The sequence below is a fragment of the Triturus cristatus genome, chromosome 7 (genome assembly GCF_964204655.1).
Source record: "Triturus cristatus chromosome 7, aTriCri1.1, whole genome shotgun sequence".
Classification (NCBI taxonomy): Eukaryota; Metazoa; Chordata; class Amphibia; order Caudata; family Salamandridae; genus Triturus; species Triturus cristatus.
In genome coordinates, this window is record NC_140590.1 from 999,774,514 (window position 1) to 999,791,302 (window position 16,789).

The 16,789-nt window shown below is 45.0% G+C and overlaps 1 protein-coding gene across 6 annotated transcripts in view; it reads right to left on the reverse strand.

The window, feature by feature from the left end:
* Positions 1-16,789, reverse strand: part of MEIKIN (meiotic kinetochore factor) — a 446,824-nt gene that overhangs the window by 264,183 nt on the left and 165,852 nt on the right. For all 6 annotated transcript variants that reach the window (XM_085614472.1, XM_085614470.1, XM_085614469.1 and 3 more), the window contains exon 5: positions 15,831-15,971. In XM_085614472.1, the coding sequence (XP_085470598.1) occupies positions 15,831-15,971 (141 nt within the window). The remainder of the gene's footprint in view (positions 1-15,830; positions 15,972-16,789) is intronic.

Consider the following 16,789-nt stretch of genomic DNA (forward strand, 5'->3'; position numbering starts at 1 on the left):
GGTCTGTAGAAATTATCGTTGAATAGGAAATATTTTGTCAAGGCCAATTGTAAAAGGGAGATAATGAAATCGGTGGGGACTTGATGGGGAGAAGGGCGTGCGTTGAGGTGTTTCCTTATAATTTCAACACCCTTATCTTGTGGTATGTCGGTAAAGAGGGTTTCTATATCCAACATGACCAGGAGTTCACAATCCGGGTCAAAGAATTCCTGCTCAACCGGATTCATAAAGTGACTAGTGTCTTTGACATAGGATGCAGTGGTCTGGACCAGATCACGGATACAAAAAAATAAATCAATGTACATGCCAAGTGGTTCCAAAATGAACCCGCATCCAGAAAGAATCGGTCAACCCGGGGGTGCCTCTAAACTCTTATGTATTTTGGGCAGGGTGTATAACACAGGGGTGCGTGGGGTCTTGTTGTTGAGAAACAGGTTCATTATGGCTGATGAATCCTATTTCTTTTGCTTCCTTAGTGACTGTCAGGATCAGCTTCTTTATTTCAAGGAAAGGGTTCCGGGCAAGGGGTTCATAGTGTAGTGTATTGCCAAGCTGGCGAAAGATTTCGTTGTCATCCGTAGTCTTAGCTTGGATCACTATGCCGCCGCCTTTGTCACAAGGTTTTATGACTATATCCTCCAAAGACTGGAGGCCAAAAAGACTCTTTTTTTTCCATTTTGACTGATGTTGTATGGTGTAAAGCTGTATTTGTTTTTCAGGTTTTCTAGAGCTTTCAACACCAGACATTCAAAAATGAGGACTTTAGAAGGCATAGAGCTAGTAGGAGGATGGAAAGTGGATTTTGGGCTTAGTCCGGAGACATTATTTTTAGGAGGCATAACTATCCTGAAAAAAAGATTTTAAACTGACTTTCCTAAAGAATTGAAATATTTCTGTCTGAAGCGTAAACCAATGTGGTTTTTCAGTGATGACAAAGGAGAGACCTCTGCTCAGTAGAGCAATCTCAGCTGAGGATAACGTGTTTTGACCAATGGGGCAGATGGGGATTTCATTAGTTGTGAGCAAAAGGTCCAAGGAAGGTAGATCTAGTACTGGTACCCCCATTGGTAAAACTTCGGTCTCGTTTGTCGTTCCGCTGCTGGGAAATTGTACCTGTTCTTCGCTCTGCCTCTGCCCCGATCCCCAAGGAACTGCTGGTCTATCGCTAAAGAATTCTGTGCATGAGATGAGGTACTAGGCCCTGCTCCAGGGTCAGAGGTATCTGATTCAGCTGAAGAGTCTAAGAAAGTCACAGGTTGTCTTTCCTTAAATCTCCCCCACGCACCAGTGAAGTTGTTTTGTGTGCCTTGTGGGGTGGATGTAAAAAGGTTTACTATAGATAGGGGTATGTTCTTTCTTGGTTATACTTTTTTTATATCCTTCAAGACTTTTGAGGATTTTTTGTGGTGTTCAAATTTCTGGAAATCTAGTATTTTTCTTTCAAGTTTGTCTAGTACTGCTTTGGCATCTGCTAGGGTATCTAGTTCAAGTATTGCTTTTTCTAGTGCTGGTATTACTTCAGTCCTTTTTTGCTGTGATCTAGGGCAGTGTCGATCCCTAGGACCATCCAATGGCGGGAGCGTGTAGTGCCAATGTGTGCAAACCAGTTTAATTTTTTATCCTGGATAAATATGGCAGGAATTCAGTCCTTTTTTCTACTACCAGGACATCTCAAAGTTCAAACTACATGTCCAACCTTTTAAATACACAACACCCTGCCCTGTGGGCTGTTTAGGACCTACTTTAGGGGTGGCTTATATGCATTAAAAGGGTGTTTTAGTTCTGACAAAGGGGTTATTTTGCCAAGTAGAACGGGCACTTTAAAACTGCTTACAGGCTACAGTGGTAAACCTGCGGCATGTTTTAAGGGGATACTTAAGTGGGAAGCATAATAAGTAATAGAATAACATTTACCATCCCTGTGTATATGGTATACTACTAACAAGTAAATTAAGTATGCCAATCAGGTGTAAGCCTATTTTACCATGTTTCAGGGAGTGATCCCAAGCACGTTAGCAGTGGTAAAATGCACAGTCCTAAGTCCAAAAGAAAAACAAATTCAGAAAAATAGAAGGGGTGAAGGCAAATATTTGGGGGAAAGACCACCCTAAGTGTTACAAATCCCTGGCCACAAGTATAAAAACAAGCATTCAAAGTTTATCTTATCAGCATGTTTGTGACAATAATGTTCCAATGCTTAAACAACAAGATATGTATTACTGTAATGTCTTTATTGTTATTGTTTTTTGTGCTTTAATGCATGCCTGCAAAGGGCTTCACTATGTGACTCATTTGTTTGTGCTGACTCTGGTGACTTCACTGTTGTTTTCCTTAGGCAACAGGTGCAAGTTCTGGAATATGCTTAAGGGCATCGCCTTCCAAGACAGCACCTCTAAAGAGGTTGTGGCCTTTCAGCTGTGCTTGCTCTTCATGATTGGTATTAGAAGGAGCGGCCACACTGAGCAGCCAAACACCCATGAGATTGTCTCGATTTCAGAGAGCTGGTCTGGTTGTCCTACAGTTCAAGGGTGCCTGTGTTTCCTGACCCTTTGCTCTCAAACTGCATGCTTTCTGTCCCCGCTCACCTTCAGCTGTTCAGGTGAGCTACCACCTTCTGGCGCCTGAGCAGAAATCCTTCTTGCAAATTGGGAAAAAAACAGCACTTCTGTAGAGTGGCGAGTTGGGTGGGCATGTTTAGGTCTGCACTAGCGCTTGGTGAAGTAAGATCAACCAACCGTAGTACAAGACACACATTGGAAACTAATTTCTAATTCTCCCTCAGTAGAGATGTATCTTTGGATATATAGGCTTGTTTGGGGAACTTGCAATTACCATTCAAAACAACGGTTACAGCTTCTGATTCAGGAATATCAAGAACTTTGTTTTATTTAATGCAAGGTACTGTAATTTTGGACTTTGCTCTCTTAGTGGAAACAACCAGCGTTTTCTTGTGTGAAATGTAAAAACAATTGTTAATGAAAGTAAAACTAAGAATTGTTAACTAACCTCTTTCCTTTCAGGTCTCCTCCCCTGCAGTACCCACCCAACCAAGGGAGAACTGCCCAACACCCCGCAGGGGTAGACAGCGCCCGAAAAGCCTCAAAGAACACAAGGACCACCTCAACCCCCAGGGAGAAGAGGTAGAACCGGAGGCAGGGCCCACCTGAAGAAACACATACACAGTGACAGAAAGAGCTGTACACACCCCAGCCGCAAGCGGCTGACAAGGCAGAGACGGTTGCACCGCCAAAAGTGCAGACGGAAGAAGAAAGGCACAATAGAATACAGCAAAGGCCACAATGGTGTAGTAGAACAAACAGGCCTGCACTGGCATGCACAGCCAGCAGCAGACAACACCACGGAACGGTGCACCCAGGACAAGCTAGGCGCCAGCCGAAGGCAGAGGCCAGGAAAGGCCAAGAAGGGCCAGGACACGCCCCAAGGGAGGGGCCGGCACACACTGACCCACGAATGAAGTGGAACCAGGCAGAAAGAAAGAGAGAGGTGGGAAGGACCAAGCCGTCCACCAGAACACAAAAACCAGAGCCGAGCGAAGAATAAATGCCACCATCTCCCGGCCATCCAACACATGGTGCCTCAGATCAACACAGGCACCCTCCTGAGAAGCGGCAGGCATAAGGGACTCCGCCGAATCCCACAAGCAAGAAGTGGCCCTAGCAAATATACAAAGAGTGTTAAGGGCCCGCAAAGCCGCACTGGTGGAGGCGAAGATATGCGCCCCCAGGAATCTAACCAGCGGGCCTCCCGTGATGGGGGAGACAACACCGATGACAGGGAGGGAAAGGCAGTCTGTAAAAAAGGGCTCCTGGTAGAGGGGTGGAGGGAAAGACAGACTGGATCATGTGGCGCAGGACGGTGGCGATGCAGAAGTTGCTGGGGCATCTGTTCCCCCGTGGAGGGCCGCCCCCAAAAGTGAAGTGTGGAGCGAAGCCTCAAAGGGAAGAAGCAGCACCCGACCACGAGAAACCTGATGGAGGACCTCCAGAAGATGATCTGTGGGGAAATGGGCAGCTGGATTGCCCATGTGCAAGATTCCCGCAGCCGTGGAAACAGCCCGAGCGAAGGCAGCACTCGCCTCCGTAGGGCCCCACGGTGGGGAAAAGAAGTTCCTCTGTGGGTGACGGCTGCAAGCTAAGGCGGCCGTCCCCCAGTCCAACCGGAGGAAGGAAAGGCCAAGCCCGGAAAGGGGGAAGGTGGACCGAGGAATGGGGAACGGGGAACCTGAAGGTGCCTCTGGCAAAGACTGCGGCGACGGCGAAGAGCCGTCCTTAGTAGACGCCAGGGAAAAAGCCACGACACGGCGTCCCGTCTCCGGAGAAGATGAGACCAACAACCGCCGAACCTCTGGAGAAGAGGGGGGTGTCCGAAGACGAATCAACGACCCGACGCCGGCCAGCCCCGTAGAGTCCACGACCGGCGTCAGGTCAACGGCGCCCGGCGCCAAAGGGGATGCCGGAACGACCTCCGTCACAACGCGCGGCGCAGGAGACAAAGGTTGGGCCGGAGCCGGGGAGGCTAAAGAACGGCACCTAAAAGGCGTCGACTCTACCTCCGATGCGGCAGCCGCCGGCGTGGAGGGACGAGGGAACTAGGGGACACGCCCCAACCCCTAGCCAGCCCCTGGGGCACCGCCAGGGCCAGCAGCCGCCGGCACCTGAACGGCTTTACCTTGGCCTCGGACAAGGCCGCCGCCTGCCCAGAGGACCAAGGGGGACTCGAGGACATGCCCCGGCAACCTCCCGCGACACCACAGGGACTTCCACAGTGGTTTGCGGCGAGGCAGAGCCGCCGTGGTCCGAAGGAGGGAACCTGGAAGGGCCGCACCCCGACAGCACCACCACTTCAGAACCTGGAGCCGAACCAGTCGGTGACGCCGCAGAAGTCCCCCCACGCGGCAAGGGGATCCACAGACGTCCCAGGAAGAGAAGGAGAAGAGGGAAGAGCCAAAGAGGCCTGCAAGGCCGCTGCATAGGCCTCCATCTGGGCTCTGGTCGCCCCCGTGCCGGGAAACAGCAGATAGGGTGGCGACACGTGGGGCCGCAACACTGGCGGAGAACCCGCACCCCCAGCAGGCCGGGGACTGGGCCTCGGGGACAACCTGCGACACTTACCAACAGGTGAGCGATGCCCTTGCGGCCTGGGAGAGGGACGATGTCGGAGACGGAAGCAGCGGGTCTTAAAGCCTTCCACGGGGGACAGGTGTGGCGACGACGCTGACCGGGACATGCGCGCCGAAAGGAGTTTCATCCGGCACTCCCGCCGGGACTTTGGCTTCCTTTGCTGACACGCCTCGCAGTCCGTGGAGTCGTGTACTCCCCCAAACACAACATGCAGATGGGGTGAGGATCCGTCGCCGACATCCGGTGCGCGCAAGAAGAGCACGTCTTAAAGCACGAAGGCATTCGCACACTGTTCTCAAGAAAAACACCTAAAAGCGGAAAAAGAAGGCCTAAAACAGGCCAGGGACAAGATCCGGATCCGCGTTGCACGCGGTAAAGAAGAAAACTGACGTCAGCGCGCCGGGGTGGGGCTTATGTGACCTCGCTGACGTCACGCCCTCGGAGGAAGTCGGGGCGGAGTCGCGTGGTACCGCCCCCCGGCCCGCAGAGATGCTGGGCAAGAAAGTTTTCCGGGACCAGTCTCACGCCTGGGGATACTTTTACGTTAAGGAATCTGCGGCTAGTAGTCTCTATCAGATGCAGAACTCCCACTTGACCCATAATACATATTTTTGTGTATTCCGAATGATATAGAGATCCTTTGTTTCAAACTCCTGTTTAGTGCATTGGGCCTCGTGGTGGCCAAGAGGGACATAACAAGGCACTGAGATGCACCAGCAGCTCCCTCCATGCATGAATAGAGGCTAGGAATGCATCTCTATAAGGCAGCTGAAAAGGTGACATACCGGAGTGAAGGATGTCCCTGCAAATTCTATAAGGTCTGGGGCTGGTGGAGGATCTACTATGGGATGGATATTATGGAAGGGTGTTCTGGAATGACGATTGGCACACCAGGAATACAGGCTCAACTGGAATGAGGGGTGTATTTCTCTTCTGCTTAGATGCTGTCTTGGGTCCATCTTTTGTTCCTTGTTCTTTATGTCTCTGTGCCTGGAAGATGATGTTACACATTCTACAAATGTTTCTTAATAACTGTATCATGTATTTGCTGGCAATAGCACCAGTTGTTTTGTTTTCATTGGTTATCTGCATAAAGCAAAAATAAAAATACCTGTAAAGAAAAACAATAATGATTTGAATAGAGATCAATTCGAACTGAGGTGGCATGGTATGCAACATAACAATGGATTGGGATGCGGCCCAAGTAATTACCAGTGGCTGAGACTCAAGCATTCAATCCATCACTTTTTTGTATACTACAGTAGTAGCAATTTGAAACCTACTGTAGCCATTTGATACAATATGGATTATCCATTTGTCTGTGGTGGAGGTCACACTTCCTGTTGTAAACACATCGCTCCCCCATTCTGGAGCTGTTAACAGTAAGACAGTGCTTGCCTGGGAGTATTTCCACTGATATGGCTGTTTTTGGTCTTTTGGCTGCTGTTCTTTCAGTGGCTAACAAGGCTATGGAGAAGAATAAATCCTTCCCCGAAATTACTGCCCGTCTTTAGGCCTATATTGCGGACTGTACATTTTTCTGTGCACCATTAGGACCGCTGCCATCAATATCTCTGCCTCGAACTTCATTTTTAGCATATCCTCTTCTGTATGCTGTCCAAATTAGGCAGATCGTGAGAAGTGTATGTTCATGATCTTTAGCTGGGCCCCTGGCCTCAAGGTGGTTAAGCAAAACAAAGTTTATATCCTAAAAGATAGTCCATGGCAGTTCCCCATTGATGATAATTCTGCAGAATCTACTGCAGCACTTATTACCTGGCTGGACACTAGGGAGCCCTGATTTAACATCTCAAGGAAATTCTGCAGTTGATGTTTGGGTAGATGATTGATTAAAGATATCACACCTTCATATTTCCATGTGATACCTGCCGCGAAGGGAAGGGGCACTAATGTTTAAAGATGAGTAGCAGCATTGCCACACATTTTTCTACCTTCAGTGTCCAATCTTTTGTTGTGATGCTCTGAAGGAGCTGTTCCAGGTGCTCACACATGTCTGCACCATACAGATATTTGAATCAGTTTTTGGGGTTAACCAGAATCCTGCTGAAGAGTCCTCTACGTTTTGATGATGCACTGTGTCACCTTCACTGTCACTGGTGTTAAGTACAAGAGGGGATCACCAAAACCAATAGTCCATGTACAAACACATGATATTATGGCACATTGCGCCTTCAAAAATGAAATGGAGGTATCAAAACGCCTCTTGGTTATGTTAGAGAAGATGTGGATTGGATGGACACGAGTACACATCTGGTGGGCATGCCAGTCATTGACTGCATTCTGGAAAGAGATTCTGAGCCATGTAAAAGGGGTGTTGGGTTATCAGATCCGAGCATCACTATACAAATCTAGGGCATTAACTGATTGGAGAAAAGTTACAAACATGCTGATTGCTGCTAAACAATTATTGGCTCTCCTTTGGATGCAGGAGTGGGCCACAAAGTGGTGGTCCATGTTGACGATGAAAAAGTTGACTTGGGACTTGAATGACATGATTTCAAAGTTTGAAGACAGCTGGCGCCTCCTGGTGGATTCTTTGTCAGGGAGGGGTGATGGGGATTGTTACGCTGCCCCCAATCCCTACGCTTGTTGAAACAAATGTAAAAAGTCTGCTTACCTGTGTTGTTTCGAACTGTGCCTACTGCACACTGTTTTTTTTCTTATTTAGCGTAAAACAAATTCATCCATTGATTGCTACTTTGAATGCTCACATACCTCTATATGGGGAGAAGGGTTGGATGGGGCCAGGGGATGTTTGGGGTTTTAAACTGCGCTGTGGACTGTCAATGTAAAAAAATCAATAAAGTACAGTTATCCAACAATCCTGGCACTAATGGCAAAAGTGGCTTGGGAGCAGATTTAGGTTGCAAAATTTGAAGGATTATAGATACCTGAAGTTGAAGAGTCTGTCTCAATATTAAGTTTTAACACTGCCCTTGCAAGGACTTCCTGAAACGTAGTAATATTGTCGAAAGGCGATACCGGGGATAGTGAGGCAGCTAAAGAGTTAGGGTTATGTGATGAACATGCATCAGAGTGTGTATAAGGAGTTTTTTCTCTTGATTGGGATCTAGGCCTTTCTCATCTTTCAGGAAAGTGGGAGGAGGACTAAAACATACTCCTTGGGGGCGTTTGTAATGTTTTTTGGGGCAGGGAGGAGGGGGTTCAATTTAGGCCGCCATAAAGGTAACATTGAAGTGGGCCAGAAGACCATTGTTGGAGGAGATAAATGGAGTGGTCTGAACCATATTTGCTCCGGATCTTCAGGTGGAATGATTTGTCTAATAGGACGAAGAGGAAATAATGCTGATTCCGGTGAAAAAACTGGTCATGGTTTGAAGGCTCGTATTGGTGTACTTTCCTTCTGTGCAGCTCTATCCCATCCTTGGTGATGGGGATATTGAAGAGGGAGAGAATCTCAGTGTAACGCTAGGCGAATCCAAAGAGCATGGCAATACCATTGTGGGTCAGTGCAAAGTAGATGTCAAGCGCTTTGAATGAACTGACAGAGAAGATGTCCCAGATAAGACCATCAACATTGTGGGAAATGGTGATATTGGAACCCTGGCTCACTTAGACCGAAATGGAGAGTGCTTTGACGTTATGTAGGCTGTTTGCTTGAATGTAAATGAGGAACTAGACTGTGTCAACACTGTATGCGGTCTTTTCTTTTACGTCAATGGAGAATATGCTGACTGCGTGGGACCCTTCTTTGTCTTCGACGGCAAGGGTGGGCAAGCCAATACATTTTGAATGTGCCTTTGTGAGGGTCTGACACTGCCTTCTTTTTTTGATACAGGAAGGGCATCTGGAGAACAGACAGTACTTCTGCCACAACAAGGAAAAAGGTCTTCATTAGACAGCAGACCATTGAGTGTAAAAGGCTAAATGAACTCCCAGAGAGGAATGTTTGAGAAAAAACACAAAAGGTGTGGAGTATCTCAAGTCTTCTGAGACCCTAGCTTCACAAGATAGAAAAAAATAAATGAATCTGGGAGGCCACTGCTAGTAGAATGCATCATGGTTAGGGAATCTCCTGGAGCTTTAAACAGACAGAACACTATGACTCAGCCTTCAATGTAAGCCTATTGCATTTACCCTTTATAATAGTTTAAGACTTATTTCGCTTTGGGACCTCAAACACAGTCTAGAAATGAGCACTTTAACAAACAGTCTACATTTAGAACAAAAAAAGTTGGATTTGGGGTGCTGTACATCATATGGACCTATACAATCCATAAGAAAAAGCTTTGGAAAATGATATTAAATTGAAGTATTATGGGGTTCACACACACCAAATGGGATTATTCTAACATGTATGATGATCAACGAAGATCCAAAGAAATAGAAATAGTATAGTTATTTGGTGCGGAGTAGTCTTCCTTTAAAAAAAAAAAATATATATATATAAATTCACTTAAAAAACCATAGGTTTCACACATGTTATAGTTAGGTGGATATTTCACTCGCAAAAAACCAATGAAATTCCCCCGTTATAGTTAGTTCAGATAACTATAACTCGCGCGACCGCAATCCACTGCTGATGACGTCACATATTACATCACTCATGACATGGTCAGTGGCATCACTCATGACATCATCCTTGTGATAGAGTGGCGGCCGCGCGAGTTATAGTTATCTGAACTAAGTATAACGGGGGAATTTCATTGGTTTTTTGCGAGTGAAATATCCACCTAACTACAACATGTGTGAAACCTATGGTTTTTTAAGTGAATTTTGGAAGGTTTTTTAATTTCAAATTATCTTTATTAATTTTCTGTAGAGTTATAACAAGAGCTGGTAACAAGGTCGAGTACAAGAGTATACTTGACATGATATCTCAGCTGATCATAAAGCATATACTGACGATAGATGTTCAACTTGACAATGAAGTGACCTCATAGTCACCAGCTCCAGAAAGGAAAGATAGAGTGAGTAAAGGAAAGAGGAAAGGAGAACCAGAAAGGGAAGAGAAAAGAGAGAAGAGACAGTCCAGTACCCTAAGCCCCTTACTTAGCATAGCATAATACAGTAAATATCCAGCAAGCACAATTTCCATAATTGTAAAGCCCACAAAGGAATTATCGTTCCAAATAAAGAGCTCATGGTGGTTTGTGAGAAGCAAAGTAGTCGTCCAGGGTAGACCACATACTCCTCATTGGGGATTTCCAGGGCGATTGTTGCAAGACAATGTTGTCTGCCCCTCTGAGGTGTATGACCCAGTTCATCCAGCCATTGTAAGAGGTCTTGCTAGTATCTTTCCAATTGGTGAGTATCATTTTGACTGCAGAAATCAACAATAGATCAAGAAGAGCTCGGTCATCCTCCGATTGCAAATCCTCCTGTAAAAAAGCAGTTACCACGGTCGGCAAATTCCTGGGAAGTACACAATTAAATAATTTATTCAAAAATGAATGGACCCTATCCCAGAAGGGTTTCACTACAGCACAGTGTATAATAAGGTGAGCCAAATCTCCTCTGCCCTGGTTACAATTCCAGCAAATATCATCCTCCCGGATCCCCATGGAAAACAGCCTAGCTGGTGTCCAAAAAGCCTTGTGTAATAACCAGAATTTAGTTTGAGAAAGAACTGGGGAAATCTTATTGCGTGAAACTGAACCCCATAAGGAGGGCCACAACTCTTCGGTTAGCTGAGTAGGTGAGAGCAAGTTCCAATAATCGACTACCTTAGCATTAATCTTTGAGGATTTTGGGCGCAACAGTTTGTAGATCTGGGAGACTTGATGGCCAAGCCTATTAAGTTTTGTTACAAATGCGGGCAATGACGGGGAACTAGAGGACAGTCTGGATTTCGCAATGGCAGCCCTCACCTTCAGGAAATTATAAAATTCAATATCAGCTAATTGGTATCTAGTTTGAAGTTCTCTGAATGTCAAAGGAAATGCAGTGTTTTCCAATTGATGGAGAAAAAAAATACCTTTTTTGCACCAGGAGTCAAATAATAGTGGTTTACCATTATAGAGGAATTTGGAGTTTAGCCAAAGCGATTCCATGTTGGAGCCCTTCATCCTGACCTCCATGGTCCTATCCATTTTCAAGAGAGCTAATTTAGTGTTCTTAAAGATGGACTTGGAGTGGAAGGCGACAAGACGATTGGCAGTGAGAATCGACAGATGATGTATGTTATTGAGGAGGGCCCTTTCCACTTCCAACCACACTGGTGTATAATTACCAGGAGGAGAGACCCAAAGTAGGCCTTGTTTCGCCATAAAGGCGTATTGGTAGAGACGAAAGTCAGCCAGGTTAAAGCCTCCCAGCGTCTTATCGAGCCTCAATTTACGAATGCTAATTCTGGCTTTCTTCCCACGCCAAAGGAATGATGTTAAGAGGGTATCTAATTTATGATGAAAGGAGTCAGTTAACATAAGTGGAAGCATGCATATGAGGTAATTAACTAAAGGGGTAACCATCATCTTGACAGTCTCAATTCTTCCCCACCACGGATGAATTTTGGGGACCATGCAACCAAAAGTTTCTTAATTTTCTCTAGAAGCACCTTCTCATTTTGATACAGGGTGTCCATAATATTATTTCCAAATTCAATCCCCAAATATTTAATGTAACCCGCTTGCCATGTTAACCCAGAATCCCCCAACATATCGCTAGTGCAAAACACATTTAATGGTTTAACTTCCGATTTGTCTCTATTGAGTTTATACCCGGAGTGTATAGAATATAATGCAATCGTGTCCATCAGGGCTGTAATTGAGGAATCCGGGCGCTCAGTGACTATCAAAATATCATCCGCATAGGCGGCCAATTTGACTCGTACGCCCTTGATGTCGACTCCTGTAATATCTGTATTGAGTTTGATGGCCTGAAGAAGAGGCTCCAATGCCAAGAGAAAAAGTGATGGGGATAAAGGGCATCCCTGTCTGGTACCCTGAAAAAGAGGGAAGGCCTCCGAAAGTGACCCGTTAACAGCTATACGGCCCGTCGGTTTTAGGTATAGTGACATAACCACTTTAATAAACTCATCACCTAAATTAGAGAAATGCAAGCAACGTTCCAAGAACGCCCAAGAGACTCTATCGAAGGCCTTCTCGGCGTCTAGCGTGATGGCAACAGAGGGCTCACTTTTAGTAGCAGCATTTTCCAATACATGGCATAACAGACGTGTGTTATCATTGGATAAACGATTCCGAAGAAACCCCACCTGGGAATTGCTTATCAATTTATGAAGGACCGAATTTAGCCTAACCGCAAGAATTTTGGCATATATTTTACAATCAACATTTATAAGCGAAATAGGTCTATAATTTTTTGGATATACGGGGTCTTTCCCATCCTTGGGGATAACGACGATGTTAGCTTCGGACATAGAGTCAGGCGTGTGTTCTGTGGTGGCACTATGGTTAAAAACCTGTTTCATAGTAGGGCCTAATTGAGCTAAAAAGGATTTATAGAAGGACGCCGTGAAGCCATCTGGTCCTGGCGCTTTATTCTCTTTCAAGGATCTGACCGTCTTGTCTATCTCCGAGCTATTGATTTCCATACCTAACATGGCCGAATCCGCTTCTGAGAGTTGTGGCAGATTGAGATCACGGAGGAAAGCAGAGCATCTCTCACTGTCAAAAGTCTGATTATTAGAATACAGATCTTGATAAAATTGTTTAAAAGTACTGAGAATGCCATTATGTGTCGTATGAATTTGGTTATTAGCGTCTTTGATTGAAGAGATGACATGTTGGTTTTGTCTGTGTTTAAGATATGAAGCTAGAAGTTTCCCAGCCTTATTGGCCTCACATAAATTCAGAGCTTTAAATTTATTAATCCACACCCCCGCGCGTTCACTTAGAATCTTATTGTACTCATATTTCTTCTGTGTCAAAGTCAACAATAAAGTAGCATCATTAAAAGACGCAATGTGGGCAGTCTCTAAATCTCTAATTTCTCGTTCTAGCAGGAGTAGTCCTTGGTTCAGACGTTTATTTATTTTTGTTTTTATTGCAATGACTAGGCCCCGTATAGTGGCCTTCAGTGCATCCCAGTGAATATTTATATTAGTATCAGTCACCTTGTTATGACTAAGATCGTCTGTAATGGCCTCCGCAATCTTCTCCCTGTCTGCAGGGTCCGACAAAACATCATTGTTAAACCTCCATCTTTTAGGAGTTTGTGCCTTGTGGCTTCCCGTTAATTTAAGAGAAATGCAAGAATGATCAGAAATCAACCTTGGGGCTATATCAGTATCCTCTATGAGGCAGGTGTATGCCCCAGAGACAAGGATATAGTCAATCCTAGTGTACGAGTTGTGAGGGGCCGAATAGAAAGTGTAGTCCCTTGTGTCTGGGTGCTGGAGACTCCATGGATCTTTAAGATTATGTTTAGAGCAAATAGTTGTGAGTATTGCATGTGAGCTCGTGGGATGATACTGGCAGTTGGACTGCCTGTCAATTATCGGATCCAGGGGCAGATTGAAGTCTCCTGCCAATACTACAAGATCGTCCTGGGGTATACTGTCTAACCTGTCTGAAACGTTGGACCAAAAGGAGGGGTCGTCCGTGTTAGGCCCATAAATATTAACCACATGTAATAAATCCTCTCCTCTCCTCAAGTGAGTGATCAAAAGACGACCGTCATTGTCGTGCGCGGAGGAGTCTAGCTTTATGTTAGCAGATCTCGAAATCAAGGTAATGACACCTCGTTTCTTCTTATCAGCTGGGGAGCATGCCATTTGCGAAATCCAGTTACCTTTGATGAGGTTAATGTCATCCTCAGAAAGCTTTGTCTCTTGTAACAACACAATGTCACTTTTTGTCTTGGCCAAATACTTTAAGACCTTACGCCTTTTCACGGGGTGATTAAGACCTTTAACATTTAGAGACACTATCTTCAAATCGCTCGATAGGGCACATTGTTTGTTAGTGGCCATCAGGGTCGGTTGCAAATGGTGAAATCAATAAGTATGGGACTTGACATAGGAACAAATGCGAATAGTTTGAATAACATATAGCAGAGCTCATATAGCAGCCATCAAAGTCACATATCTGCAACAGCATAATCATCTTGAAAGCCAGACATTCAAATCCTGAACATTGTATATGGGATACAGGGCACCAGACATGTCTAACGAGCAGAAGAAGCCAAGAAAGGAGAAGAGTTAAGGAGAAGGAGAAAAAGAAGAAAGAAAGGAAGAGAAAGAAAAGTATATGGAGAGCAGCCGAGGAATCAACTATAAAATCAGTGAAAACGTTATCGAAATCGTGGGCGCTCTCAGCCCAGTCACCCCCCTTCCCCTCCCTCCCCACCCCAACCGGAATACTTAGCATGTGGGAGGTGCGACGACAGACGTTTTTTAAGTGAATTTGCAAGGTTTTTTAAATACTAATTCCTAATAACGTGTGTGAAACCTATGGTTTTTTCAGTGAATTTGTACGGTTTTTTAAATGCTAAGTTATGTATGTATTATTATTATTTTTATATATTTATTTTACAATAAAGTTTTTTTTTGGTTTTTCACCGTGCGCGCACGGTACGCGCACCCCCGCGAATTTAAAAAAAATTTTTTTTAAAAAAATTCTGCCTTCGGGGTCCTTCAGGGACCCCCTGACAAAGGCTAGGGGGTCAGGAACTCTCTACCCTGCCCCCTTTTCATGTTCGCCACCTTCCTTTTTCACTCTTGCACTGAAAACAAACAAAATGGTGGCCGACACTTCCTGATTTCGACCGATTCGAACGTTGACTAACATGTAACCACCAATCAGAATTACGCTCGCGCACGTTAGGGCGCTCGCACGGTGCGCGGCTATAGATATGTATGTGCTTTTAACTGCAATTTTCTCAGGAACTACTGAACAGATTGACTCCATATATGCAAAAGGCACATCCCTGAGCTGAGGACTACCTCTCTGCCAAATTTCAAGTAATTCTGTTCAGCCGTTCGGGCTGTACCTTGGACTAAAGGTCCCTATGGAAAATTGCATGGGGAAAACGCGTTTTGGGACCCCCCTTTTTTCTCAGCCCCCGCTTGACGAATCCCCCCCCCCGAGACTTTCGGCGCCCCACCTATTTTGAAAATTTCGCGACGATTCGTCAACCGGCGCCAAAGTTATTCCAAATAGAAGGTTGCGGATTTCCTATGGAAACACGGTCCTAACTATCTACTGGCGACTGCCAGTAGAAAATATATATTATATATATATATCAAGGTTTTTCAATTACAGTGAAATTCAAGATCCAAACAGCCAAAGAATTTGTGGATCTCATAATACTGATGGAAACAGTTTTGCACTCCTAGGCCTTAAACTGAACAACTGATCCCACCATCCATCCCCATGCGGAGAGAATATGAAAAATTATACATCTTCAAAAAGATTGCAGAAGACAATGCACTTCAAAATCCTTCATTCCCAATATAGCCTCAGCTTCACATTCCACATCAGCAGTTTCATAACCCTTGAGCTCTACTTAAGTGCCCTAAATACACCACTGGATACCATTATTACCACTTCCAAAGGAAAAGGTTAAAGTTAGATCCAACGGTTAGGGTATTTTTACAATGCATCACAAAAATACTGAGGATTACCGGCTAGTTGGAAATGTGAATGAATGGGACCTTTGGAGCATAAAATGGTCTAAAAATAAGTAACTACAAAATTAAACCATCTGGGGAAAAAAGGTATTACAATCTACTTTAAAATTTACCTGAACATTCATCTCCACCCCTCAATACTTCTGGTGATGAGTAAATGGTCAAGTTGCTGGTAAACTCTGTGGATTCAGACATGTACACTGTGTCTAAACAATTAATTAAATATGAAGAAACACCAGTAGGAACAGAAAGTCCTGAAATACAAAAAAAAAAAAAATTATATTCCAAAACTAAACTTCACAATAACAATATTATTAATTTGTGCGCTGATTGATTGCACAACTGGAATTATAATAGTAATGCATGTAGTGATGTTGACAACACAATTAAATAAATATGTACCATAAGCACTACAATCCATGGAAAAACACTGCAGTTTTGCATTACATTATTAGTCCTTAAGAACAACTTGCTTACCTTTAGTGGTGCTCTTTCTGGTGGAAACCCTAAAGAAACTTCAACTCATCACCTTAAGAATATCCCTAGGTGCCATACTGAATCCAGTGCTCCTGCGCACAATTTGAATTTTGAATTTGAAGGGATTTGTATAGCGCTCGTACACCTGGCGGTTTCTTGGCGCTCACTGACAATTGCTACTTGGTAGGTCGGAGAGAGGGTAAGGTGAGCGTTTAAGATGGGAAGGCTTGGGTGAAGAGGAAGGTCTTCAAGTCTCTACGGAAGAGGGGGTACTGGGTGCAGGTTCTGAGGTGCAATGGAAGAGAGTTCCAGAAGACTGGACCCGTGGTAGAAAATTTAGAGCCACCCCACTTCTTCCGTTTAAAACGGGGAACCAGGAGAAGGTGGTGAGAGGCGGATCGAAGGTCTCGTGAAGGCGTGTAGGATTGAATGGTTGAGTTGATGAAGGAGGGGGCAGATCCTGTCCGGGCTTTAAAGATGGTGCAACCAAGCTTGAATAAAATTTGTTGTCGGACAGGGAGCCAGTGCAGGGTAGAGAGGAGAGGGGTTACATGATGTGACTTAGAGAGGTTAAAGACCAGCCGAGCAGCCTGGT